Source organism: Suillus fuscotomentosus, assembly GCF_016647785.1.
Source record: "Suillus fuscotomentosus strain FC203 chromosome Unknown F5891scaffold_44, whole genome shotgun sequence".
Taxonomy (NCBI): domain Eukaryota; kingdom Fungi; phylum Basidiomycota; class Agaricomycetes; order Boletales; family Suillaceae; genus Suillus; species Suillus fuscotomentosus.
In genome coordinates, this window is record NW_024539556.1 from 324,851 (window position 1) to 350,391 (window position 25,541).

At 48.1% G+C, this 25,541-nt stretch overlaps 6 protein-coding genes across 6 annotated transcripts; 2 read left to right on the plus strand and 4 right to left on the minus strand.

The window, feature by feature from the left end:
* Positions 1-2,196: 2,196 nt before the first annotated feature.
* Positions 2,197-3,339, plus strand: F5891DRAFT_1279953 (uncharacterized protein; the record flags this gene model as incomplete). Its single annotated transcript, XM_041370378.1, has 4 exons — positions 2,197-2,600; positions 2,655-2,682; positions 2,734-2,809; positions 3,136-3,339. Exons 1-4 carry the CDS (start codon positions 2,588-2,590, stop codon positions 3,337-3,339), a joined length of 321 nt encoding a protein of 106 aa, XP_041223316.1. The 5' UTR covers positions 2,197-2,587.
* Positions 3,340-12,846: 9,507 nt separating this feature from the next.
* F5891DRAFT_1241509 (uncharacterized protein) lies at positions 12,847-13,949 on the plus strand (the record flags this gene model as incomplete). The annotated part of the gene is made up of 4 exons (XM_041369729.1): positions 12,847-12,914; positions 13,039-13,210; positions 13,242-13,502; positions 13,525-13,949. The coding sequence occupies 4 exons, from the start codon at positions 12,847-12,849 to the stop codon at positions 13,903-13,905; spliced, it is 882 nt and encodes a 293-aa protein (XP_041223317.1). The 3' UTR covers positions 13,906-13,949.
* Positions 13,950-14,363: 414 nt separating this feature from the next.
* Positions 14,364-16,719, minus strand: F5891DRAFT_1191671 (uncharacterized protein; the record flags this gene model as incomplete). The annotated part of the gene is made up of 6 exons (XM_041367482.1): positions 14,364-15,230; positions 15,288-15,381; positions 15,533-15,843; positions 15,905-16,308; positions 16,369-16,458; positions 16,521-16,719. The coding sequence occupies 6 exons, from the start codon at positions 16,717-16,719 to the stop codon at positions 14,364-14,366; spliced, it is 1,965 nt and encodes a 654-aa protein (XP_041223318.1).
* A 947-nt stretch (positions 16,720-17,666) lies between these two features.
* Positions 17,667-18,254, minus strand: F5891DRAFT_515937 (uncharacterized protein). Its single transcript, XM_041372116.1, has 3 exons — positions 18,159-18,254; positions 17,881-18,103; positions 17,667-17,830 (listed from the first exon to the last, which is right to left on the minus strand). Exons 2-3 carry the CDS (start codon positions 18,095-18,097, stop codon positions 17,796-17,798), a joined length of 252 nt encoding a protein of 83 aa, XP_041223319.1. The 5' UTR covers positions 18,098-18,103; positions 18,159-18,254; the 3' UTR covers positions 17,667-17,795.
* A 3,696-nt stretch (positions 18,255-21,950) lies between these two features.
* F5891DRAFT_1047272 (uncharacterized protein) lies at positions 21,951-22,424 on the minus strand. The gene is made up of 2 exons (XM_041362347.1): positions 22,140-22,424; positions 21,951-22,082 (listed from the first exon to the last, which is right to left on the minus strand). Exon 1 carries the CDS (start codon positions 22,397-22,399, stop codon positions 22,217-22,219), a length of 183 nt encoding a protein of 60 aa, XP_041223320.1. The 5' UTR covers positions 22,400-22,424; the 3' UTR covers positions 21,951-22,082; positions 22,140-22,216.
* Positions 22,425-23,443: 1,019 nt separating this feature from the next.
* Positions 23,444-24,740, minus strand: F5891DRAFT_1047276 (uncharacterized protein). The gene is given in 4 exon segments (XM_041362348.1): positions 23,444-24,141; positions 24,200-24,357; positions 24,412-24,700; positions 24,713-24,740. 3 exon segments carry the CDS (start codon positions 24,640-24,642, stop codon positions 23,574-23,576), a joined length of 957 nt encoding a protein of 318 aa, XP_041223321.1. The 5' UTR covers positions 24,643-24,700; positions 24,713-24,740; the 3' UTR covers positions 23,444-23,573.
* Between the last annotated feature and the right edge of the window lie 801 nt (positions 24,741-25,541).

Below are 25,541 nucleotides of genomic sequence, written 5' to 3' on the forward strand. Positions count from 1 at the left end.
TGAACATCGAAGGAAGCGAGGAGCTGGCGGGACTCGAAAGCCCAGAGCTTGATGGTGTTGTCATCGGCGGAAGCACTGGCAAGGAGAGTACAGTCAAATGAAAGTGCCAAACTTTCAATGGTCCCGGTGTGCCCTTCGAAGGAAGCTCCTACAGTCTCCAGTGTCGACGCATCGAATTCATAGATCGTCCAGGCGACGTCAACCGTAAAGGTGAATGCGGTCAAGATGTTTTTGTTTCTGTTTGTCCAGAACACTGGCACAGGTAGGACTCCGACTCCAATCAACTTCCCTATCCTCACATCCAACTTTTGTTTTTGAACATTCCAGACCTCAAGGCCTGTTCCCCTATCCAACCTGACTGCGAGCTTCTTTGAGTCTTGCGAGAATCGAACTGCGCTCACCCAAGCGACGCTTTCGAATGGACCGGCTACGAGTTTGCCAGTGTCCAAGTTCCATATTCTCACTGTGAAATCTTTAGCCCCGGTCGCCAGCAGCGTGTTGTCCGCAGAGATATCAACACAGGTGATCTGACTCGAGTGTCCTTCAAATATTTTCACAATCCCAGTTTCGACCTCACAGACTTTCAGCTCCACACTATTCCAATCTCCACCAGCAGCGACAACCCATCGACCATTCCCCGATACTGCCACTGCCCATACATCCCCTTCGCAAACACTCCGCGCTCTCTCAATCTCTTTACCCGCCTTCAGATCCCATTGCCGAACGGTTTTATCCTCGGATCCGCTGATCATTCGCTCGCCATCTGGAAAGTAGGATATGGATCGAATCGACTCTCCATGACCTTCGAAAGTGACCGACGGTGTCAGAATCGATTTCATGGCGGCCGCCTTTGTTGTTGTAGAAGCCATGCGAGCAAAACGATTTTGTAGCCAAGGTCTTCGTTGGTGGACAGAATGATAAAGAGGGAAGAATCTTATAACGTGGGTGAAGTCATTATCTGTAAGATGTGCTATTTATTCTTCGATTCGATATTCAGTACTCAGTTTCTGTGCTAGAGGATATCAATTCGTTGTTTATTCCCACCTGTGCTTTCTAAGTCTTGGCGTATCTGGAAAGCCCCAAAATGTTGTATATGCTATGGTATCCAATTTTAGCATTCGACTTTCTTATTTGCTCGCTCTTCATCACAGTTTCGCTTTGGACGCCAGCCGACGCTTGCAAGCTTGAACAGTTGTTATTGATACTGTGGGACAACACGGAGATCACCTTTCCTCAATAATATATGTTCTCAAATACACGCTCATCCAACTTCCCTGATAATCCACCAACCACAAAATGTCGACCATATTGCACGCTCTGATCACCTGTGAATGTTCCGGTCTCTGAATGTCTCTGGCGCTGAGATCAACACGTGAGTATCCATACCCAGAATTTAGAAGGGCCAGAACGATGCAAGACTTATCATGTTATGGCCGCCACCTGAGACCCGCTCTCCAGGACCACTGCTGCGAAGCCTCACATACAACGAGGGTAGCATGCTAGAGGCATACGATCAGTGAGGTTGTGACAACAGCGCTAGTACTGATAGGATACTCTGCAGGAATACTATCAGTCAGCTTGCGCGAGTGAGACTACATGAACTGGCCTTGACTATGCGTTGTGGCATCTAAGGGCATTGCACATATCAACCAATCAAAATACACGCAGTGTTCGTCGATATCGGCAGCCCTTCAAGTCTCCTCGAGAGAACGCAACTACTGATTCATTTTCATTTTACACAGAAACAAATCAGAGATGGGCGAGCGCAGTGAGACGGAACAGAGAATTTACTCATCATACAAGCTAATTCTGGTCGACGGCGAAGGTTATCCGGGAATTTGGATCAGAGATTGGACCTAGTCTCTGACTCTGGGGTCGACTTGCGCGTTGGGCTGCAAAGGGAGCTCTTGCATCTGAAGTACAGCGCTCTCAAGAAATGTTGAATAAGAGCGCCCTGACAACAACCATAGTCAGTATAGCATCGCAAAACCTCAACCCATCTCTTAATTAGACGCGATCATACAATCAGTAACAGCGAAAAACACTGACGAGGTAGAATTGGTGTCTGAGGCCTGAGGCCCAGTGAGAACCGGACCTCACCGTATCGACGGAAAACGATGGATATATTTACAAATATTGTCAAAGCTACGCAAATCGTGAATTCAGCATATTATCGAGAAAGTTGACGTGCGTCGTCTCGATCAAAAGAAGCAAACACACAATTTTGTCAATATTTTCTTGCACATTTTTGCAGACATAGGTCAATCAATCAATCGAACACAGCGAAATTCGAATCACTTGTCACTTGTTTGTGTTGTTTTTAACTTGATAAGTGTACGCGATGCGCGTCCTTACTTTCAACTACATACTAGTACGATGGCTTCATCCCAGGTTGATCTGGTCCTGGGCCCGTGTCTCTTCCTGTGCCCTGTGTTTCGCTGATTATTGATTACTCATGACGCGAGCAACTCTCTGGAAGCTTCATACATGCAAACACAGCAGATACCACTCCCCAAGACCGTCTCGATCATGGCAATGATACTGTCGACACGAGCACCGAGGACACAGAAACACCTGTATAAGTAACATGTGCAACCATGGTAAGTCGCCAACTCGTGCTTGTATTATGTTCACAGATACTGATGGGATTGTAGACCTCCTTCCCCATAACAAGAACCCTCTGTAAGTCTTCAAAGACCTTGTTCAAACTGGCACTGACTTGGGTACATGCAGTGCGAGGCTTGCTGAGCGAAAACGCGAATCTACTGTCCCCAATCCTGCAGTGACCCAGTACATCGAAGAACGGAAGGTATGTCATGTGTCGATCTAGAACATTGTATCAACCTTTGACCTGGAATTTTTGTGGTGAGTTGATACGAGCGGGGGACACACGGGACGCTAAACGATGAATAGAATCTCAGTATCTTTGATAGAACTCCTTGTGCTACTTGACAAGTACCTAAACGATGAATAGACTAAGTCCTTTTGTGAGCCGTTTGTAACGTAGGTAGAATCATATGCACATACATCTCAGTATCTTTGATAGAACTGAGATGTCATGTCGCTCGTACTCGAGTCTTTATAGTAGCTAGCATAGGAACGAAAATTTTCAGTAACATATGAATATATTGAAAGTATAATGAAAATGATATCGGCCGACGTGTCACGTCATCTGCGTCACGGCTCGCATTAAGGTTGCGCTCGCCTATATTCACTCCTCTCCGTGTTCGGCCGTTTTGCATCCCAACACTCCCCCTCGAGCGGAACCTAGCGCCATTGAAGCTCTCAACTTCTGAGGACATCTTGATCCTGGAATATCCGGCCCATCTGAACATCTGACCCATCCAACCCAAAGTCTTGCATGTATAATAAATATCACGGTCACAACTTACCACGTGACTCACAGCGCCGCCGCGCGTGTTGCGGCTGACACCGTGACCAACTCTCAAGAGCCTTTTTAGAATAGGTTGAGGCCCAAAGGATGAGGTGGAGAGGACATCTCGATCCTGGAATATCAGGACCCATTGTAGTATTCATTCAATTATGAGTATGCGAAATATATAATATTTAATTACATGCAAAAGAATTATTAAAAAAAATATGTGAAAATGGTAAAATAATTGAGCTCACTGTGTGCAACAGCGAGCACGAAGGTTTCGGCAATGCATGCAGTGAGCGCACGAGCGTGCTTACCTATTTTGGTTATCATTTACACATCGCTGTCGTATCAGGTACGTGGGAACTACACGTGATGCTAAGTCAGCCATGGGTCAGATGTTCGGATGGGCCGGATATTCCAGGATCGAAATATTCTGCAACTTCTGGAGGCGTGGACGCGGGAGGGGTTTCGTAAACGCGTCAGCTACGTTCTTCTCCGTCGGACAATACAGCAGGGAGAAGGTACCGTTTTTGATGTGCTGGCGGACGAAATGAAAACGGATGTCGATGTGTTTGGTATGTGCGTGAAACTTCGGCTTGGAGGCAAGGGCTATAGCAGCCTGGTTATCGCAGTAAACTGGAGTGGGTGTGCAGGGGACGTCATAGAGTTCTTCGATCAGAAGTTGCAGGTACAGTAGCTCGCGCGTGACTGTGGTCAATGCTATGTACTCTGCCTCGGCAGTGGATAGCGCGATGAGGGGTTGCTTGCGGGCACTCCGCGCAATGGGTCCTCCATTTAGCAAGACAACGTACCCTGAAATCGAGTGACGATGCGGCTGGGACGCCCAGTCCGCATCAACGTAAGCTTCTAACCCTGCATCTGTTGTGCCAAGGGTGAGCATATAGTCCGCTGTCCCCTTCAAGTATCTCATCACGCGCTTGGTTGCCTCCCAATGCGTGTGCCCGGGGTTCCTCATAAACTGGGAGAGAGGGGCTACCGAAAACGCGATGTCTGGGCGCGTACTGGTCGCTGCGTACATAAGCGAGCCTATGGCTCGCTGGTACGGGACATCGCGCATCGCATGGTGCTCTGTTGGAGTGGAGGGAGATTGGTCAATGGTCAATACGGCGCTGGTGTCCATGGGCGTCTGGGCTGCTTTGCAGTTGGATAGGTTGAATCGTTCGAGGACAGTGTTGACATAGGCATTTTGAGAGAAGGTGATGGTGCGTGCGACGCGGTCTCGTTCTACCTTTAGTCCCAGTAGCCAGTTGAGTTGGCCTAAGTCCGTGATTTCGAAGTACTTGCGCAGGTCAGCTTTGAAACGGGTGATATGGGTGAGATGCTTTGAGGTAACTGCCATGTCGTCGACAGACACGGTGACAACCATGTGCTCGTCGTGGTCCCGTTTGTAGAAGACAGCTTGATCGACCTGTGAGCACGTGAAGCCAATTTTTCGGAACACACCAGCAAGTTCTTCGGCCCACTCGTACCCTGCTTGCTTCAACCCCGGCAGACTTCTCCTCAGCCTCAAAATCTTCCCCTCGTCACCTTTTTTCAGGTACCCTGGGGGTGCACACATGTACTCCTCCTCCTTCAGCTCCGCGTACAAGTACGCGCTCTTGATGTCCACTTGGTGGATCTCCCAGTCGCGTTCGGCGGCCATGGCGAGGACAGTCCTGATGGTTGACATGTTGGAAGTGGGCGCAAATGTGTCGAAATAGTTGACACCTTCTTGCTGACGTTGGCCGTTGGCCATGAGGCGGGCACGGAGTTTGAGTTTCTGTCCATCTGGACCGCGTTTGGTGGCGAGGACGAAGTGGCATGGGATAATGTTAACACGTGAGTGCTGACTTACTATTTCCCATGTTCCTAACTTCTCCAATTGGCTGATTTCATAATCTATTGCTTCTTGCCACTCAACAGCGTCTGGGCCGTTCAAGGCCTGCTTGAGCGTTGGTTCCGGTTCTGCGGCTGCTAAGGCCAGATGACAGGTGCATGCTTCTTCCTCATCATGCGCTAATTCTTCTGCCTCCACACAGGACTCTACCACCAGACTTACACTCTCCCCCTCATGTAGGGCGGAGTAGTAGCCTATTGGAGGACGCACGTGGGTTGTCCTTGGTGCAGGAGGGGTTGTAGGTCTTGCGGGTGATGACCTTGGAGGAGTAGTAGGTGCTGAAAATGTCTTCGGTATGGAGGTGAGCTGAATGTTAGGTGCATTAGCAGTTTTGACGGCGCTGACGGAGTTGTCAGGCTGGGACTCCCCCTCATTCGGCACATCCTCTGCTACCACCACGTCCGCCGGAGCAAACATCACGTTTCGCTCCACAGACACTCGCCTCTTGGACGGCCAGTACACCCTGTATGCCTTGCTCTCCGTGTCTATGCCCACAAAAATGGCTTCCTCCGCTCTGGGCTCCAGCTTCCCTGCCTCCATCAAATGGACATAGAGCTTGGACCCGAACTCTCGTGCCTTCCCCAGGTGTGGTTTTGCCCCGCGCACCAGCTCAAACGGTGTTGTTCCCGGTGTTGATCTCGACAGTAAGCGATTTTTCAGCCAAGTGGCGTAGTTGACAGCCTCCGCCCACAGGTATTTTGGTAAGTCCCTTCCTAACAGCATGGCCCTGGCATGCTCAACCAGGGTCCGGTTCAGACGCTCTGCCACTCCATTCTGTTGGGGAGAGTGGTGAACGGTAAGCTGTCTTTCTATTCCATGCTGCGCAAGGTGCTTATCGAACTCTTCGCTGAGGTACTCGCCTCCTCTATCGGACCTAACCTTCTGGATACAGGTACCAGGCTTTTGCCGTGCCACCCATGCCTCGTATTGCTTGAAGGCCACCAAGGCTTCACTCTTGGCCTTCAGGAAACGTAAGGTCGTTTGCCTGGAATAATCGTCCATGAAGCTAATGTAATAGCTGCAGCCTCCAATGCTCATCGTTTGCGCCGGACCCCAGAGGTCCGTGTGCACTATTTCGCCATAGGCCTTCACACGGTTCTTCGTCTCCTCAGGAAATGGTCTCCGAGTGGACTTGGCCTTGACACACGCGTCACAGAATTCCGGCTGGGAGGTGAGGTCAACTTCTACTCCCTCAACTGTACCCTTCCTCACAGCCTCCAGTACAGCAGCATGTGAGATGTGCCCTAGCGCACGATGGGCTTTGCTGATGGTAAGCCTGGACTTCGCTACGTTCGCATGCTCTTCGTGCTGATTTCAAACACTATAGAGTCCCTCGACCTGAGGGATCTGGGCTATGACTTCGCATTTTGGACCCTTCGACAGGATCTTGCACGTTTGGCCTTCAAATAGGACGGCTAGGCCGGCGGCTGTGATTCTGTTGGTCGAGATGAGCGTGAACGCCATCTTCGGCGCATAGAGAGCATTTTTGAGTACAACGCTGGTGCGCTTGTCACCTAACGGTAAGCCTATTTTGACGTCTCCACGTCCTACGGCACTAATTGATGTTCCATCGGCTGTATGCACTGGCTGGGCAGGTATGGCTACAAAGTTCGAGAATTTTGACCGGTCGGGACAGAAATGGGACGTTGCCCCCGAGTCCATTATTGCACCTCGTTTGGTGACAGGTACGTTCAAGTCCTTCGCTATGGTAGCCAAATCTGATGTGACAAAGGCATATTGGTCTTGGGGCTCCGGCTCAGTAGCGGCAGAATTCGCTGCCTGCTTTTGACCCTTATTGGCCCTCTCGCCTCTCTTCCTCCTTTGGTTTGGACCTTGGCCCTCCTTTCCCCCTCCAGCACGCCAGCAGTCACTGCTATAGTGGCCTTTTCGCTCACAATTGAAGCACACGATGCTGGGATCCGGTTTGGTGGTGTTGGTGCCGGAGGCTTGGCCTCTGCCTGCAGTTCCCCTTGCAGAAAGGGCAGTGTTTCCTCCCCGTTTGGTGGGACGCCTATTGGTGAGTAGCCGGTGCTCATACTCTTCCGTTATGATAGTGATGAGTTCATAGGGAGATAGCAGGTGTTTTGGTGATTTTGGCGGCTGCATTCATGGATGAGAGGAGGGGCCGGTAAGATTCGGGCAGTGACCCTAGAATTATAGCGTGGAAGTCGGTATCGACTACCGTTACTCCCATCCCCGCCAAGGACTCTCGTAGGCATAATAGCTTGGAGAAGTGCGCCTTTACATCGCCTCCTTCGTCACATCTCGTCTCCTGGAGTCTGCGCCTCAGGTCTATCTGGACCAGTTCTGTTTTTCCCTTGTGAATCTGACATCTCTTTCCAGATTTTGGACGCGGTCCCCAGCTTCTGGACGTGCAACAGCAGCCAATCGGTGATCGTGCAAAATATCTGCTGTTTAACGAGTGAGTTCTTTTGATGATATTCATTGATCTTTTTGTCGAGCTCATCTATCTCCGTTTGCGTAGGCGTTGACCCGTCCGCTTTCATAATAGCCTTCATCGTAGGATTTACGACGAAGGGTTTTGGCTCAATAGCCCGACCATCGGTATATCTCGTCAGTCCTCGCGCGCCTATAGCTGTTAATGTCCGTTCCTTATAGGTTATCCAGTTCGAGCCGTCTTCGGCAAGCTTCGGGATGTTGAACAAGCTGGAGTTGGTGCTGGGAGTCGACGAGTCCATGATCGGGTCAGGGCTCATAACCTGTGGTGAGTTGATACGAGCGGGGGACACACGGGATGCTAAACGATGAATAGAATCTCAGTATCTTTGATAGAACTCCTTGTGCTACTTGACAAGTACCTAAACGATGAATAGACTAAGTCCTTTTGTGAGCCGTTTGTAACGTAGGTAGAATCATGTGCACATACATCTCAGTATCTTTGATAGAACTGAGATGTCATGTCGCTCGTACTCGAGTCTTTATAGTAGCTAGCATAGGAACGAAAATTTTCAGTAACATATGAATATATTGAAAGTATAACGAAAATGATATTGGCCGACGTCATCTGCGTCACGGCTCGCATTAAGGTTGCGCTCGCCTATATTCACTCCTCTCCGTGTTTGGCCGTTTCGCATCCCAACAATTTTGGGCTTAGGTCACTCTGCGCACACTGATGGTTGAAGCAGATTGTCACAAATGGCTCATCAGCCAATTTCAGGATTTACTGGTCTGGCCTGATGAAAGAGAAGCAGCTGGTATGTACTCCTATGCTACATGTTTCACATGATTGATTTATGTCTTGCAGGATTATGATCCCGACACGCTGAAGCTGGTAATGAACTCAACTAAATGTGCACTCATCCTGATACAGCTGTTTACATTTTTTTTCTCAGGTCAAGGACAATATATGGAATGGCAATACAGTCAACATCATCAGCAAGATCTCTTCCGGCAGCCTATACTACTTGGCATCCACCATGGGTGCAGTGGTTGACATCAGGTGGGTTGCTGGCGAGGACCAGGTGGACAGACTGCAGCAGGTAGTATAGTTATGTATATTTCATTTTTGCGGTGTCATTCGTTTGTTCTCACAATGTATATTAGCGTCGTTTTCATGCGATTTCCGTAGTTTCATTGTGCAATACGACTACATTTAAGAATCTACGATAGTCGACGGAAATATCATATGCGAGAATCGGTGCGAAATCGTGAGATCTCCGTCGAACAGCGTCGCTAGAAAATCAACTATAAGTCCCATTCTCTATGCTCATCTACGGAAATCTTACGTCTGTGGCTCATCAATATTTCGGCCGTTTTCCGTCGATATGGTGAGGTCCGGTTCTCACTGGGCCTGAGGTCTAACGATGATTTACAAAACATCCTAGCTCCCTAGACACTCCAACGAAACAAGTTACTTGGAGAAGTATGGGCTGTAAGTTGTCCCGGAGGTAAATCCTCCGGGACTCGTACCGCGCGGACACTCTTCTATTCTTATCGCCAACAAGACACTCCTAACTGTAAGTCACCTCATGTTATTATGCCCCTTTTGCCACTGTAAACACCTGAAGCTTGACGTATATAGTTCCTGCTCATTAGCCGGGAAGTACGGACATGATCTATCACCTAAGTCGGGATATCTTCGAATTTCCAACAGTGATCAGAGAATATGAAATGCCATTCTGGGCGGAGAACAAGCACATGTCAATTGGTGGTGGGTGGCCTCGGGCTTCCTTTTTTTCAACCTTCCGGTCCGAAGTTGGAATATCTAAATTGTATCACCTGCCCGTCAAAGGATAATGTGACAATATTCACTCTTTAAAAACAAGTCATACTACACAGGTCGGTCATAAAGCTGCAAAACTAGACAGATGAATATTTGAATACTCAGTCCCAGTGAAAATCGGTCCTAGCGATATCTACGGCAAACGACGATGATATAAAATATATGCCAGGAATATTGTAATAACTACGCAAATCGATAAATGTAAACAATATGTCAACAACGCTCGATCAATTATCAAATGGGTTTCAAATACACATTTGACAATGCGCTCAGTAAATGTTGAACATGTTGAAATTCTTTCAACTTTGACTTGACTTTGCTCAATATTTCAACGTTTGAACATTCTTGCGCATCAGCTGCGCATGCACCATCACTTCACGCAATGACGTCAATATGCAGCAGACCAATATTGGGACATTCCATCCCTACTCGCTTCATCTCAGCTTTCTTCTTCCCCTCCATCATCTCGTCTTCCTCTCAGCAAAACCTTGCTGTTGACCTCAACCATCCTGGCATCATCTGACACATAACTTTCTCATGGCCACTAACAAGATAAGTATTAGGCTTTTTCATGGCTCAATCCATTTGCTGATCCCACCCACTTGACCGTCGGCCGTTCTTGTGACAAGTAAGTGCTATTCTATGGAAAGCGGGAGTGATCAGCTTCGTAACAGCTTCGCTAAGCGTGTTTGTTTGGCTTTTACCTGTCAGACCCCCAACCACTGCTTGAGAGAGACTTAATATTAATGTTTCTAGTGATATATTCAAGATGTATTGCTTGTCAAATTATGAGTCCTCCAATGGTTACAGATAGTAAATCAGGTGCTGATCGTACCTTAATGCAATGACAGCGCAATCTGTGACGGAATTCAAAACAACTCGAACGTTCAAGTTGACGAGTGCAGGATTGTGCTCCCAACATTATGACTGATCGTTCTCGGTGCACCAACCAGCATAAGCCATGTCGTGAGTGTTAAGCCTGAATCACTGCCAGTTTCACTTATTTTTGAGCGAGCATAGCTCCTGCCAGGGAAATACAAGATCCGGCTCAGTTTTATTTCAAGCTCAACATGAGTGATGTTGACATCGTGCACCACCTCAAAGATCATTATGACCAGGAGGAATATGGACTCAGGTTCGTATCTTACATATGTCCAGTGCAACTACTTCAACTAATTTATCATGCTAGCGTTGTCAGCTTTCGTCGGATGCGAAATAGCTGGGGCTGGAAACGGACCAGGCAACAACAACATACTCTCAAGTCCATCGAACAGCATGTCCGGGAGATTCGACAACGATTTCCCCACCGAGGTGCCGAGGCCATCAGACGAGACCTGCGCCAGCAGTTCAGCTTTCACGTACCCCGGTGAGTTGCTGTCTACTTGCTAGTACTGTTCACTATAAATTAATGTTTGAACAGCGAACTGATCGCCAAGCTTCTCAAGATCACAGAGCCAACTGCTGTGGAAGCTAGGCGTCGTGGACTTCTCAAACGGAGGCGTTTTTGGTGTGCGGGGGTTAATGATGTCTGGCCCCAAGACCAGCACGACAAATGGCTGCACTTTGGGCTATGGCTGCATATCAGCCTCGATCCATTCACCAGCTGGATTAATTGGCTGAAAGTTTGGTGGACCAACAAGAATCCACGCCTTATTGCTAAATACTACCTTGACTGTTGCCGAAAACTCGGAGGTATGTCACCAAGCCCCTCACATTGATCGGACATTGATCATGTCAATTTTTTTGTGATCTCAGCTGTACCTTTGATCACTCAGAGCGATCCAGGCTCCGAAAATTTTGCTGTTGCCAATGCACAAACAATGATTCGGCACCGCCTAGATCCAGCACTCAACGGAACACTTCAGCACCGCTGGATGCGAAAGCACCAGAACATCAAGCCCGAAATCATGTGGTCTGTGCTTCGCAGGGACTTTGCTCCAGGTTTTGAGAATATCCTGGAGGAAGGTGTCACTAGGGGACTATATGACATTCACAACACTCTGCAAAAGTATGCATCACTTCCTTGCATATGTATTCACTGACAATCTCCATCTACTATCTAGCTACGTGTTCCGCTGGCTTGCAATTCCATGGCTCCAGGCTGAGCTTGATGCATGGGCTCATCGTAGAAACCATAACGCTCCCCGCAGGGACAAAAATAAGATTCTTCCTCACGGCATTCCAGCAATCATTCGTGCGAAACCTCACGAATTCAATTCACTTGACTTCAAAGTATGTCATCCATGACTGCAGCTCAACACTACTTACTCTTCTCAAGGTTCCAGTGCCAAGTGCGCTCTTTGACGAGGTTGAAGCAATTTATGCTCCCTCTGATCATCCTGTCTTCGATCTTGTCCCACCTTCATTCGAGCAACGCGCACAATACCTCTATACCTCACTCGGCAAACCGCAAGTATCGTCGGATTCATTCTGGAATGTGTATCAGATGTTACTGGCGCAGTTCCTTGCAATTGAAGGTGAAGATGACCTGACAGTCCTGCTTTCACAGGGAGTTATGGAACCTGAAGATGATGATGTTCTATTGCTTCCGAGCTTGCAGGACCTCCCTCAAAATGCTGGCTTAGTAGGACCTGCTGGCTATCAGTATATGGGAGGCATGGTGAACCCGCCAACACAAGCACTTCACGGTGTTCAGGACTGGGGATCACAAGGGGAGGATCAGGATGATGAAGATCAACCAGAGTTCGCAGAGTTCACGGATTCTGAGTCCGAGTCTGACAGTGGAAGGGACTGTAGCAGAAATGCCTAGATATACTTTTGGTAATACATTAAGGTTGTCAGCATCTCTCCACTGTAGTGCTGCCGCTGTCGAGGTGAGTCCAACTCGAGCTAAATCTCCCACGGAAGCTTTAAACTCCGCTGGGAGTGGTGTCCTAGACTGGCGAAAAGACTTAGTACCATCTATGTACGTGTATGAATGTACAACTTGTTCAGCTTCGAACTGGAGGCGATACATACAGTGCGGCTTGGAAGCTGGCACGGACGCCAATGGTTCGGGAGTAGCAAGTTGTACTAGTACTGTGAGACGTACAAGTTCTCCAACTTGCCCCCCCCCAAAATTCGTGCAGGTGCAAACTCCCAACCCTAACCCTAAGCTTGATGGCCCGGTTGAATCATTGGTAAGTCCATCACGCTCTTGTTCCTTCATTCACTCCTTTTCGTTATTTATTCATCACACTAACAGACACTTCACCCCAGCCGAAGCTCTCACTCATTGGACCATTCGTGCGACCCTTTGCGAAACTCGCACAGGAACTTGCACCACCGTCAACGCCTCCGCGCTCAGCAGTACTCGCTGCAGCCACCATGCCAACTCTTCTGGCACCCATTTCAGCACACGCGTCACCCATCTTGACGCCATCAGACACGCTAACGTGTGTCCCCAGCCAGCACCCATCACCACCACCATGCGAACCACCAAACACCACGTCACTGGCACCTTCTGTCGCGCCCTCGCCATTCAAACCACCATCGCCGGTACTATGCGCGAACGCCCAGCACACGTCAGCGAATGCTGATGTGGCTCGAATGGACGCGGACAACGAATGGACGCAAGAGGAACGAGTACGGCAAGGAGATGAAGAGAAGGGAGGAGGAGAAAGGAGGAATGAGGAGAGAAGAGGAAAATGAGCAGCAGGAGGAAGTGGAAGCAAGACGATTCATTGAGGAGGTAAGCAGCCTCATACCGGGCCTCGCCATAGCGTCACCACCCGCCCATACTGGCGCCCACTACTTCACCAGTGCTTGCCATAGAACGGCCCAGCACGTCACCACCCGCCCATACTGGCGCCCACTACTTTGCCAGCGCCAACGCCTACACCACCGGCTTCTACCAGCATCAGGTCACCCGCCCCAACCACGCCATCAGCATCCGCGCCAGCTCCACGCAGTCCCAGCCTTCACAGACACAAGGCATTCAGCACCGGTACTCGCCAGCAAACGCCAATGGTACGGACACGCGAGTGCGCAGTTCGTTTCTTGCAGGACTATCTTCCCAAATTTGTGGACACGCATGCACCTGCTGTCCTAGCTGCTGTCAATGCCGACATGCAAGATATCATCGACGCTCTCGATTCGCTCGTCCAAGCCATTTCCCGACAAGCTCACGTCATGATTGCTCAAACTAATGCGCTTATCCAGTATTCAACAGTGCAGTTTGAGCAAAGAGCTCCGGAATTTGAGGCAATCGTGGATGCTTTTAACGCCCGTAATGAGCATGCACAGCATCGTGCAAAGGAGCTCAAGGATAACGGGGCGAAATGGCTTCATGAAGCTGGGGAAGCTCTAATGCACCGTGCTTCACGTGCGAGAGGGAGATCACTCAGGACATGGAGCAGATCTGGGCTGAGTCGAGAGGGTTTCTAAGATGCGTGGCGCACAGAGGCGCGGGCCGAGGAGGGGTTGTAATAATGCGAAGAATTGTAGGGGGGGTTGTTCAAAGAAGTGGTGTGCCGACCGTGTGTCTACGACAAGAATGCCAAAGTAACTAGTCTTTTGAAATATCATCGCGAGTTCCCAGAACCATGCTCTTTTCACCAAAGTCATCACTTTTGTCATCAGACTCTGAGTCTCTCTCGCTGTCAGCAACTTCTTCTGGTGTCTTATGGAACAATGGGGGTATTGGACGAGACCAGTCCCATGGCAATTTGAAAAATTCGCAAAACATGTTGCACCAATGTTTCTCCACAAAAGATGAAAATGCAGATGCCAAGTTGCCATCTGCGAACAGGTGTCCGGAAAGATCACTGATAATTGCTGTCAGCCGCTCATTGATAAGGATAGTAGTAGGGATGTAGATTTACGGAGAAGTCATAATTTGAGGATCAGTTAAAAGATTCCTTCCACCTGTCAAGAACGAATAAGCTATGTGTAGATATCCAAAATAAAGACGAGCCTTGAAAATCTGCAACGTAAGCAAGTTTCTTGGTCTTGATGTATTGGACATGTTGTGCAAATGACAGGTACTGGGCAATTTCACTTGAATTTGCATCAAGGTGTGGCAGTGGGGAAGGCGAGTCGTTGGATATATACTTGGTGAATTTCCCTTGCGTGGACTCGTCAATGAACTCTTCAATTAGATATGTTTTGGTAACACCAGCGTCCTCGATAGTGGCAAGAGCAATATGCACGAAGCGGATATTTGGAATCTTGAAGGGAGGTGTGCTGCGAGTCACTAGTTCCGTGGCAATATATTGCTGAACCTGGTCCATGAGTGCTCCTGCCCATATGCTGCATCTAATCTCTGGCTGCAGCAGCTGTAGTTGCTGAGAATCGGGATAAGGAAACCGCTTGGATTTGTCGGTCTGGTAGTAGCACTGCTTTAAGCAGATGCGAGTTGAATCAGATCCAGACGGTCCAAGGATAGCTTTGTCTAGAAAGCCGAATTGTGCTGCTTTGAATGCTCCATACTTCGGTTTGCTTCGTGGATCGAAAAAAAGAGTAGCCTGCATTGGGGGGGCAGTAGTATTTGTTATGTCAGAAGTGGTTGGATCAGTAATCAGAGCAGATAGTGATATGGGGGGGATTATCCGCAGTAGTGCCTTGAACGTGCGAAGAGTGAGAAAGGGTAAGTTTGGTTGGGATATGGGAATAGCTTGCGCTTGAAGTGCACGGCGAAGTGCACTAACATCCGGAGATACTGCAGCATCCAAAGTCCGAGGCTTTTGAGGGGGCGTGGATGGGACAGGAGGCTGTGTGTGATGCTAATGAGCATAAGGCTGGTACTAGAGTTCGAAAGAATGACTGACCGATGATAATTTGCGCTTGACAGGGTGAGGCGAACATTGGACGCCATTTTGCAAATTTTTTGATGGGGACACCGCAGATAGTACTAATGCAGGACTTGAAAGATGTTGGATGTCAGATGAACTTGCCGCTGTTGCGTGAGGTGTATCCTGGTTGATGTATGCTGTCAGTCATGTAAGGTACCAATAGTCCATGTCGAAAACGAACATCGCGAGACTTGGACTCAGCTACTTCCTCACCATTTCACCTTTGCTCAGCGGCAAGGAACTTTGTATGTGGAATAATGAGGTGAAGTTCGATCCCCTTGCCAGCGTTGAACTGCTGCTTCGTGTTCCTGGTCTTGAGGAAGTGGGATGCTATGGCATTGATGTCTTCTCCAGATGGACGGGGAAGAATCTCCTCGAAACTACTAACAAGACGCAAACGTGCCTCTTCAAACGTAAAAGTAAGACCCATGGACCACTTGATGAACATGGGAAGTAGGGTGAGGTACACCGAAGTTTTAAGGTCATTGGCACCAATACGGTAAGGGATGTTGCTGATCGACTCGACTATATCCTATAGAAGATTCAGTGAAGTCGGTGAAGTTGAATTTGGAATTGTAGAGAGCAACACTTACAGATATTAGAGTTGGTTTTTTAGCCCGTGGAATCATCACTGCAAGGTATGCCTTGACGCATACCACTTCGGGAACACTCGAAGCATAGGCCTGTCGAGCAAGCCGGTCTCGCATCTCTTCATAAATTTTATGTGCATCTTGATAACCAGGCTTGAGTGGCAGAGTTCGAAGAAGGTCTGAGTACACAATAAACTGAGGGTCCCGACCATAAATAGATATGTTGGGCCCTAATGGATTTGCACGGTGGATGTCTGAGGGGCCAGGAGCTGCAGGCCAGTTGGGTAAAGGAACAAATTGATGATTTGCTGAGGCGCGCCTCGGGTGAACAGGACCTGGGATGAATGCAGGTGGAGGCATCCCACATGATATACTAAGCCCCACTGCACGAACAGGAAGTTGGGATTCTACAAAAATAAATGAAGGTTTGTATTCAATATAAAATGCAACTGTACTGGGCGACTCACTTCCACGCTGCGCCTCTGCAGTCTGCTTGTGAACTGCAGCACCATCATATTCAGACTGGCCGAAACCGTGCTTCGAGGTATTTGGAATTACTAAAGAAAATTATTGTCAGACTGTAATGTGACAAAGTCTGCACACCGAGCAATTATTTTACCTGCATCACTTATTTTCTTGGTAGTGAACTTGGAGCGCTGGTATCGGCTGCATTTTTCACAAAGCCATTTACCGGGCTTGCTCGGATCTTTGTGCTCAATATAGGTGATAGCAGGTACAGTGCCAGGATGACCGCTAAAACAGTTGGCATACTCGCAATAGTGCTGGTCAGCATTTGTGGTGAACTCTGCAGCATACATGATGATGGTGGATTTTTGGGGGGTTTGGATTTAAATTTCTGAACCGTCAGATTCAAATATTAGTGCTACTAGAGGCTCGTCGAAGCAAGCAAGGGCCTTTGATATCACCATTTGATGCAAGTCTATGTGCGAGTGATGATTTCTCATGTCAAATTTGCAAGGCAAGAGATCTTAGGCACCACATCAATACAATGTCTTAACCTCATTCTGTACGCACAGCCACATTTATGAGTGTAGTCGGTAAATCCTTCATCGCGTTCAGTGGGTGATTGGGGGTCTGGCAGGAGAAGAGCCAAACAAATGCCTTTTTAGTCCAGCTGATCACTCTCGCCGAAGCTGATCACTCCCGCTTTCCATACTATTCACGGTGCATATATGCACATATTTTGAACATTGTGAGTTATTTGGCATTGTCAGGTTCATTCACTGACTGTTTTACATCATCGCTAGCTCAATACCATTGTCCCGATGATCGACACATCCAGCGGCTTCAACAGATACACCGTTACAAGACAGTCAATTGGTGAGTTCCATTAAAAGCTACCTAATGTACTTTAACTGATATCTATTGCTGTAGAACGAGGCAGCTGCCATCATTGTAAGTACTGTCTACTTGCCTGGCAAGTATATTCTGACAATGATTTGTTTCGGTCAAGGACTCCCATGTGCCAGAAGCTAGTGGACTACATCATCCTGATGCGCGGGTGGGGGTGCTATGGTATATAGAGTATTGTATTTGTAATTTTTCATAATACAATTATTTTTGGTCGATTTGCGTTGATGAGCAAATATGCACAAGTCAATTGGGAACTACGGGAATATACTAGAATCTATGGTACACAAATACAATCGATGATACAATATCTCGCTCGATGCGAGTCGCTAAACATCGACTATAAGTCTCATTTTTCTCCGGAAATCGACGTGAATATTGTCACAATATTTCCGTCGTTTTCCGGAGATATGGCTAGGACCGTTTCTCACTGGGACTCAGTACTCAACGACCACGACCATGCCTCTGAGTGGTCAAGTAACCGCAGGGCGAGACATTCCTGCTCCAGGCTGTGACAGACTAACTATCGTTCTCGAATCAACTTGTCCGTGCTGAATGCTAAAATACTGCGTTAATGAATGAATTGTGAATGAATTGATTGAGTTCACCCTGGAGGAGGCAGGGCAACTGCATCAAGAACATTTTCGTCCTCGAGTTGGTCATCATAGACTGGCAGTGGTTGCACCTTCTTCTCTCTTTTCTGGAACCAGCTGAGGCAAAAGAAGAGGACAAACGGTCGTTCTCCGTTGTCCACACCAACAACATCAGCCTAGCGAATGAAGTGGTCAAACTCACGAAGCCAACAGTATTGTAGAGAAAAAACATAGGTAGCTTGTCCGAGAGCAACATCAATACCTTGCGCAGTTTTTCGATCGGGTTCACGCGCCTTTTTCTTCCCATTGTCTGATAACGACAGAATGGGATTGAAAACGGCCCTGCCACCGGGTAAGGTGGATAATAGATGTTGGATAATGCATACACTGGCATCAGCAAGGACCCCAGAGCTTGATGGTGTTGTCAAAGGAAGCGCTAGCAAGACGAGCATGGTCAAACGAAAGTGCTATGCTGGTGACAAGTTTGATGTACATGTCTGTAAGAGAATGTCAGCATAGGAACCATAGATGTTTGCGGGGAATACATACACTGGCATGAGCAAGGACGTCGGGTGGAGTATCACGGATGCAGATCTTGTAATCATCTTTGGTGTTTGTCGTGTAAGCTAGCCATGGCGTGAGTTGGGTGAGACGACAAGGGCGCTAGGTCTCTGAACGTTGAAGGAAGCAAGAAGTTGGCGTGACTCGTAATCCCAAATCTTGATGGTGTTGTCGAAACGCTAACAAGGAGAGCATGGTCAAATGCATAAAGTGCTAGGCCTGTGATAAGTTCGGTGTGCCCTTCGAAGGGAGCTCTGACAGTCTCCAGCGTCGATGCATCGAATTGGTAGATTGTCCTGCCGTCGTCATTTACGGTGAGCGGCTATGATGTGTTTGTTTTTGTTTGTCCAAAACGCTGGCGCATATGTGATTACTTATTCCATTACCGTAATACAAGAGTTCCCAATATTTCCTGACATCCAATTTCTGTGTGTTGACACTCCAGACTTCAAGGCACCTCCCAACCAACGATTTGACTGCGACTCCTTCTTCGAGTCTGTTGAGAATAGAACTGCGCCCACTGCATCGATGCTCTTAAATGGACCAGCTACGAGTTTACCAGTGTCCAGGTTCCATATTTGTTTCATCTTCTGATCCACTCGCCAGCAACTTGCTATCCGCACAGATATCAATGCAAAAGATCCTCCGTGAGTGTCCTTTGAATGTTTTCATGATCCCAGTCCCAACCTCATAGACTTTCAGCTCAGCATTATTCTACTCTCCACCACCAGTGACAACCCATCGGCCATCCCTTCATACTGCCACTGCCCCTACCTCGGCCTCACAGACATCTGCGCTTTCTCTATCTCCTTAATTGCCTTCAAATCCCATTTCAGAGCGGCCTTATCATCAGATTCGCTGATAATTCTCTGGCTATCTGGGAAGTAGGATACGGACGGATCGAATCAAGTTTCCATGGCCTTTCAAGGTCATTGACGATGTCGGAATCGATTTCGTAGAGGCTGCATTCGTCGACGCACAAGCCATGGTTGCGTCTCCATCAGCGAAACCGTGAAGTAGTCAAGTACAGCAAGGTATTCTTTGGAAGCGTTGAAAGGTGCAAAGGTGAGGTCTCCCAGTACCGCGTCAGTGTGCTGTATAACTGACGTTGTTAGCAATTCGACGATGGGACTCCTAGTAAAGCCAAACGTCGGTCCATCCGCACTGGAGATACAAATGAGAACTTGATGTTACCGAGAAGTTCCGGATAACAGCGATGAATGGAAAGAACGATGAATTCTTGAATGTGAGTGCAACTATTAGCCTTGAGCAGTGCCTTGCGTATATATACACCAATACGCCCTCTCTCCATGACGGCTGTGTATTATGCCCTGCATCCTTCTATTTGCCACAGTTACTTCTCCTCACTTCTCGACTCACAGCCATGGCCTTAGGCCTACACTACTATAGCGTCAATCGAGTATACGCACACGCAATGTTGCAGACACATGTATGTTCCAGCGCCCATTTTGTTCGTCCCTAGGCCTGACCACGCGCCAACCACATTACGAATACAAAGTCACTTCGAACTGATTGATTGACCTTTGAACAATCGATTCAAGGTCAATATTACTATACGTACTGGTATGTGTGTCGAACATCGGAAGCTTGGAGCATAGAACTGCAACGTCTAAAATACTGTCAACAACATTTGATATCTCACTACTTGTAAGTACCAGAATCTGACATCCATCACCCCAACAAATCACAAGGTATCCAGCGCGCAGTCGAGGCCAAGACGGTAAGTTAGATAGATACCAGGGAGAAGTGTGAAAGAGAACAGCGGCATGAGCAAGTCTATGCATCGATAACAGCGACTGGTACCCTGCCGCAGGTTGTCAAAAGTTGGTGGCTGGAGACGCGACTGTGTGAGAGGGAAGTTTTGAAACTCGTCATTAGTACCGCAAGACAAAGGAAGTGCGAACTGAGTGTCCTATGAATAGGGACAATATCCTATACTCCGGGTCTCAAGTCAGCCTGCTTGAGTCAGTATGAGATAGAGATGAGAAACAGGTTGACGTGAACGCTCACAACTTTGAAGCAGACAAAATACGGCACCATATTGTGTCTGGTTCAAAGTTGGATTATGTGAGAAGGGAGCTAGACACGAAGTAAATCTCAGCGGACGGTGAAGCAACGCTGAGGTGGACTGCGTACGAGAAAGAGATTAAGTTACAGTACGAAAGGTCGACAAGTCCGAGACGGAGAGAAGCGACTGATACACGAGGATGATATAAGATGGAGTCGATAATAAGGATCAAGAAAGGAAAAAGGAACACGTAAAGTGTCCCGGAGGTAAATCCTCCGGGACTCGTACCGTGCGGACACACCCTTCTATTGGACTCTCACTTGTCTCCCTAAAGGCAGTCCACACGGGAAGCATCGAACACTATATCCTTCACGAAACTCTTGTACAGCTTCTCAAGAAGCTACAGTTCTCGGCGCTTCGTGCCAATATGCGCATGTGCATGAAAGAAGGTCGAGAGGTTTGATGAGATTCATGCAGCCGGTGAAGATGTTGTGACTGCGAATGTGGGTAATGGGTAGACGGGAGTAGTTGCGGATGAGTGATATGGTCTTGGAGGGGGGGAGTGTGGTAGCGTAGAATGTGGAGGGTCGAGGAGAAGCAGCTGTGTGTGTATATGAAGCTAGTCAGTAAGTATATAAGCCCCATAGTTGAACGATACTTTTGATCATGGTAATGCGAAGGGCGCAGTGTTGAGGAGTATTGGAACTGGCCTGAATGCCAATGTGAACGCGCAGACTCAACTTGAATGTTAATATTGGAATACCAGCCTCTACCTCAGTCCAACTCCCTTGTCTACATTCGACACGCTTGCATTCAAGGAAATTCTCGACAATGTTCGCGTCTGAATCCCAAAACAGCTATATATTGTAGGAACGACATGGGATGAGCTATAAAAAAAAGGCCACGAAAGATGAGTTATAGGGAGTTTCACGAGTTGGGTGGACGCGCTTGGGCTACCTTATCTAGCCCGGCATCTATTCTAGGCCATCCTTCTTTCATCCAAGAAGGTATTTTTGGCGCGCACTACGTCATCAAAGCATGACTGACTCCGTCCCACCCAATGCAACGCCGAATCAAAATCGAAATGCTTACCGTGCTCCCGCATTACGTGCAACACCTGGGCCAAGCGCGTCAACATCAATGCTCAGGTGATCAACGTAGCCGAAACCACGCTGCAGATGCCTACATCACCGAGTCAGCAGCTGCGCCCGTCCCTATGAAAAACTCAACGCACCAATCAACTTCGGAGACACCACAGGGTTCACTTCCGAGATATAGCCTTGTCAGTGTCCACCGTTTACACGATGTTCACCGTCGCGAGGCGAAATTCGAGGAACGGGTACCAATCCGCCTACAAGATCAGCCCCAGACTAGGAATGAAGATAGACATTGAATATCTCGTACCCCAATGAGGTAAAAGTGCGTGAGTGTAAAGATAGCAGGACCCTTTGTAAGGTAAGACGGTATGGTCACAGTGAAGTTCCAGTAGTAACCATAAGCATAAGGAGGCTCTCAGGTGTCCAAGGGCCTGCATAGAGATAAGATCCTAAACCGTCTGCAGGGTCGGGGCATGAACCGTTCTCGCAGTCATCGATTCGCCAACCTGAACGGTAGATGCTATGGATTCCTAGGATAGAAGTTGTCAGAGTGATGCCTGATACTGAGAAGCAAACAAACCACCAACCGGTTGAATAACCTCGCGGTCACTTCCTGACCAAGGCAGAAGTTGTCCCCGTTCTGAGGGAGGCCTAGTTCGATCGTCTAAGCCAAGGTAGCGGATATCCAATCCGTTTTAATGCAGAGCCAGATGCCAAGAGTCGACGAATAAAGTAGAGCAACAGTGAGACCACCCCAAAGCCCTGCGAGTTGCATGTCTTGCTTGAAGGCAAGCCACAATCCAAGGGGAATCCCTGCAGCAAAGACAGCTATGCACTTGAAGAGCATGTTAACGAGAAGTTGACTGCGAGGGTTTTCAAAGGGGATTCTAGGTTTTGCTCGTATGGCAAATAAGGTGGGTAATTTTGTACCTAAGGTGGCATTGTCTACAGCGGAATTGAGTTTCAAATGATGCGTGCATTGCGTCACGCATTGGATCATTGGACAACTTGAGGGATAACAGTAACCAGAGTGAGCGTAAATGTTTAATATATGTGTGCCGGGACCTAGGTTGGTCAGGGTCCGAGCCTGTTGTGGTAGAATTCAATTCCGTATAACTGAATTTGTGATAAGTTCACCTACTAGAATGTACAGCGTAGTCGGATGTATTGGACCTGGCATGGCCTGAAATCCAGATAGTCAACGCCAAGGATATTGAGTACGGCCCTTTAGGCCTGTCATTCTAGCTATAAGTGAACAGAACACAAATTCAGCCACTGTGCGAGATTGAATTCTACCGCAATAGCATCAGATCCTGACTAACCTAGGTACCCGCGTGCTCTGATGCTAATTCTTAAGCTGAAGGAGTAGCCTCTCGGAAGATTGATCCATCATACGATGTCGCCTACACCGTTCAAGTGGTCGTGTCGGTCAGAGCAGCAGAAAAAGCTGGCCGCCGGGTGTTTCCAAATTGGGAAACCCGGGCCTGGGCCCTCGACCTCAAAGGCCGCATCACTAGTACGGCCGCAAAGCGCACCTTTGTAATTAAACGAAAGAGGGCGGATCTAATTCTCGTTACTGCCGCAGCAGAATCGTACAACAGCAGCATTAATGACGAAGTGAATTACTATCATGATGCTCACTCCACTCTGTCTGGACTCAGCATACAGGAAGAGACGCAGAGACATGCCAAACACAACCATCAATAGAGATCCCAAGCGTAAGCACTCAAAGATTTCATGGGGATCGAAGAACGTAATATCGATATTACTGTGGTGAATAGAAACTTAATCTTAATTGACTCAAACCTCAAAGGCAGACTGAGTACAGCCTAGCTCATACCTTTCCGAATTCGCCCCATGACGTACTTTGTACGAGTTCAGCAAGACCGGCTTGTAGTTAGCATGCATCATAGGTTGTATGTCATAATCATAATATATAGTAAGGGTGAAGCTGCAACGATTCAAAATACCTAGAAAAAAAACAAATAATGTAACATATCATACAATGACTCACCCAGAGCCTAGGTGAAGTTGTAAGTTTCATCAAGATGGTTGATACAATATTCAAGCAACTCTTCCGATGTCATATTGTCCATTGGGTGAACACCACTCTTTTCCGGGCTGTCGGTAGACTCTTCCAACTGCTCGTCCGAAGCCGAATCGACAGTTTCTTCAAGACTCTTCTCCAGGCTGTCGGTAAACTCGTCCAACTGCTCGTCCGAAGCTGAATCGACAATTCCATAAAGATCATCGTCAAGCGAGCCCGAAGCCAAATCGATGGCTTCTTCAGGATTGTTGACAGACTCTTCGATCTGCTCGCCAGAAACTGGTTCACAAGCTGCTTCAATGTCGAAAAAGTCGTTGAACCCCTCGTCCCAACCCGAATCCGTAGTCTCGTCAAGACCGTTGTCGGACTTTTCCAACGACTCGCTCGAAGTCAAATCGGTAGTGTCTTCGAAACTGTTAGAAACAAATTTAAACGGCTCGTTCGAAGTCAAACCTTTGCAAGTTCCTTGAGATATCCCGTAAGTCTCTTGCTGGTCGTTGGAACAAGAGTCGCCTGTTCTCGAAAAGTCCCCGTCATTTACACTAGCAAAGATTCATATATCAGCTCCAAAGTCACATTTAAAGGCCTCGTAGTACTTACGCCTCGACATACTCTAGGGATGGGGACCGAGACCTGACCTGCGGGTGCCTCTTCCACTTGATATGATCTTCTATGCCAGCGCGTGGCACTGCAGGCACGTTTTCGCATGGCGACAGGCAGCACTTGTAACGGACCTCACCGTTGTTTTGTACCAGTTCCTGATGAAAAAATAGTCAGCATGATAATTAGAAATAAATACAAAATGGACTCACGAAATCGGGGTAGTCAACAAGGGGGTGGATCGTTTGCTTCTTTCGTGGGGGAGCCTCATCGTCATCCAAGTCCACCGCCTTGCGCTTTCCGCGCTTGACAGCGCTCTCCTCAGCGTCAGCTACTGGTGCTTGTTCCTCCGGTCCTTGCTCCAAATGCGTGTGGTGGGAAGGTTGTGCCGAGGGGGATGCGGAAGGATGTTGAAGCGGCGCAGCCGCTGGCGGTACACCCATACCCTGGAAGGCGGGGGGATACCCACCCAAATGGTGTGGATGAGGGGGAGGGGGAGGGGGAGGGGGAGGGACTAGGTTTGGCGGTCCGGGGACTTGGCCAGTTGCATGTAAATATTGTTGATAACAATATACGTAGACCTCCGGGGGGTAAGGCCTGAACCGCGAGGGCACAAGTGGAGGCCGGGGCATCATTAGGGGGTATGGATGAAACCCAGGTTGAGGCGGGCCTGGGACTGGGACTGGCATTTGGCCCGTTTGAGCCTGCTGGTACATTTGGGGGTAAGGATGTTGAGGCGGGCCTTGGACTGGCATTTGGCCCGTTTGAATCTGTTCCTGGTACATATTTAATTATCTAGAATAGTTGAGATGAAGTGTGTATGGCGTAATGCTCCAGCCTGTGGCAGGACAAGGTGAGCGACAGAAGGTGAAGTACGTATACAAGAGTAACTCACAGTACACAAGTTAGATGGTAGATGCGGAAGGCAAAATGCGATGGATGTTGAACAGGAGGAAAGAAATGCAAGTTGCAGTATTTTAACTGTTGAAGCAACCACTGCTGGCGGATGAATCCGTTGCGCTTAGTCTTAACGCGTCCCTTTGTTGCGTTGTGGTCAACAAATTGTTATCCCGGGCCAAGCAACACAGATGCAAAGCAATGCATCCACTGACCTTGATTCCGACAATAGTATAACACCCGGGCCACCCGGATATTCCCCGACGCGACTGTGGATATGTTTAAATGCGTATTTATTCATAATCGTTGAACACGGTACGTTAAATATTATTGAATCGAGGGTATTCTCCCTTTGACTGAGTATGTTCTTCGTGTATGCGCTCCAGACGTTATCGACAGACTTGATATTGCCATCTGAAATTGTATATTCAAAATCCATTAATAT

Excerpts from the sequence above, each read along its gene's own strand:
- F5891DRAFT_1047272 (XM_041362347.1), bottom strand. The coding sequence starts at position 22,399 with ATGCTCTTCAAGTGCATAGCTGTCTTTGCTGCAGGGATTCCCCTTGGA.
- F5891DRAFT_1047276 (XM_041362348.1), bottom strand. The coding sequence starts at position 24,642 with ATGGGTGTACCGCCAGCGGCTGCGCCGCTTCAACATCCTTCCGCATCC. Across the intron at positions 24,358-24,411 it reads TTGTTGACTACCCCGATTTC|GAACTGGTACAAAACAACGG; the intron begins GTGAGTCCATTT and ends TTTTTTCATCAG. Across the intron at positions 24,142-24,199 it reads TCCCTAGAGTATGTCGAGGC|TGTAAATGACGGGGACTTTT; the intron begins GTAAGTACTACG and ends AATCTTTGCTAG.
- F5891DRAFT_515937 (XM_041372116.1), bottom strand. The coding sequence starts at position 18,097 with ATGTTTTTTCTCTACAATACTGTTGGCTTCGTGAGTTTGACCACTTCA. Across the intron at positions 17,831-17,880 it reads GTTGCCCTGCCTCCTCCAGG|CATTCAGCACGGACAAGTTG; the intron begins GTGAACTCAATC and ends GCAGTATTTTAG.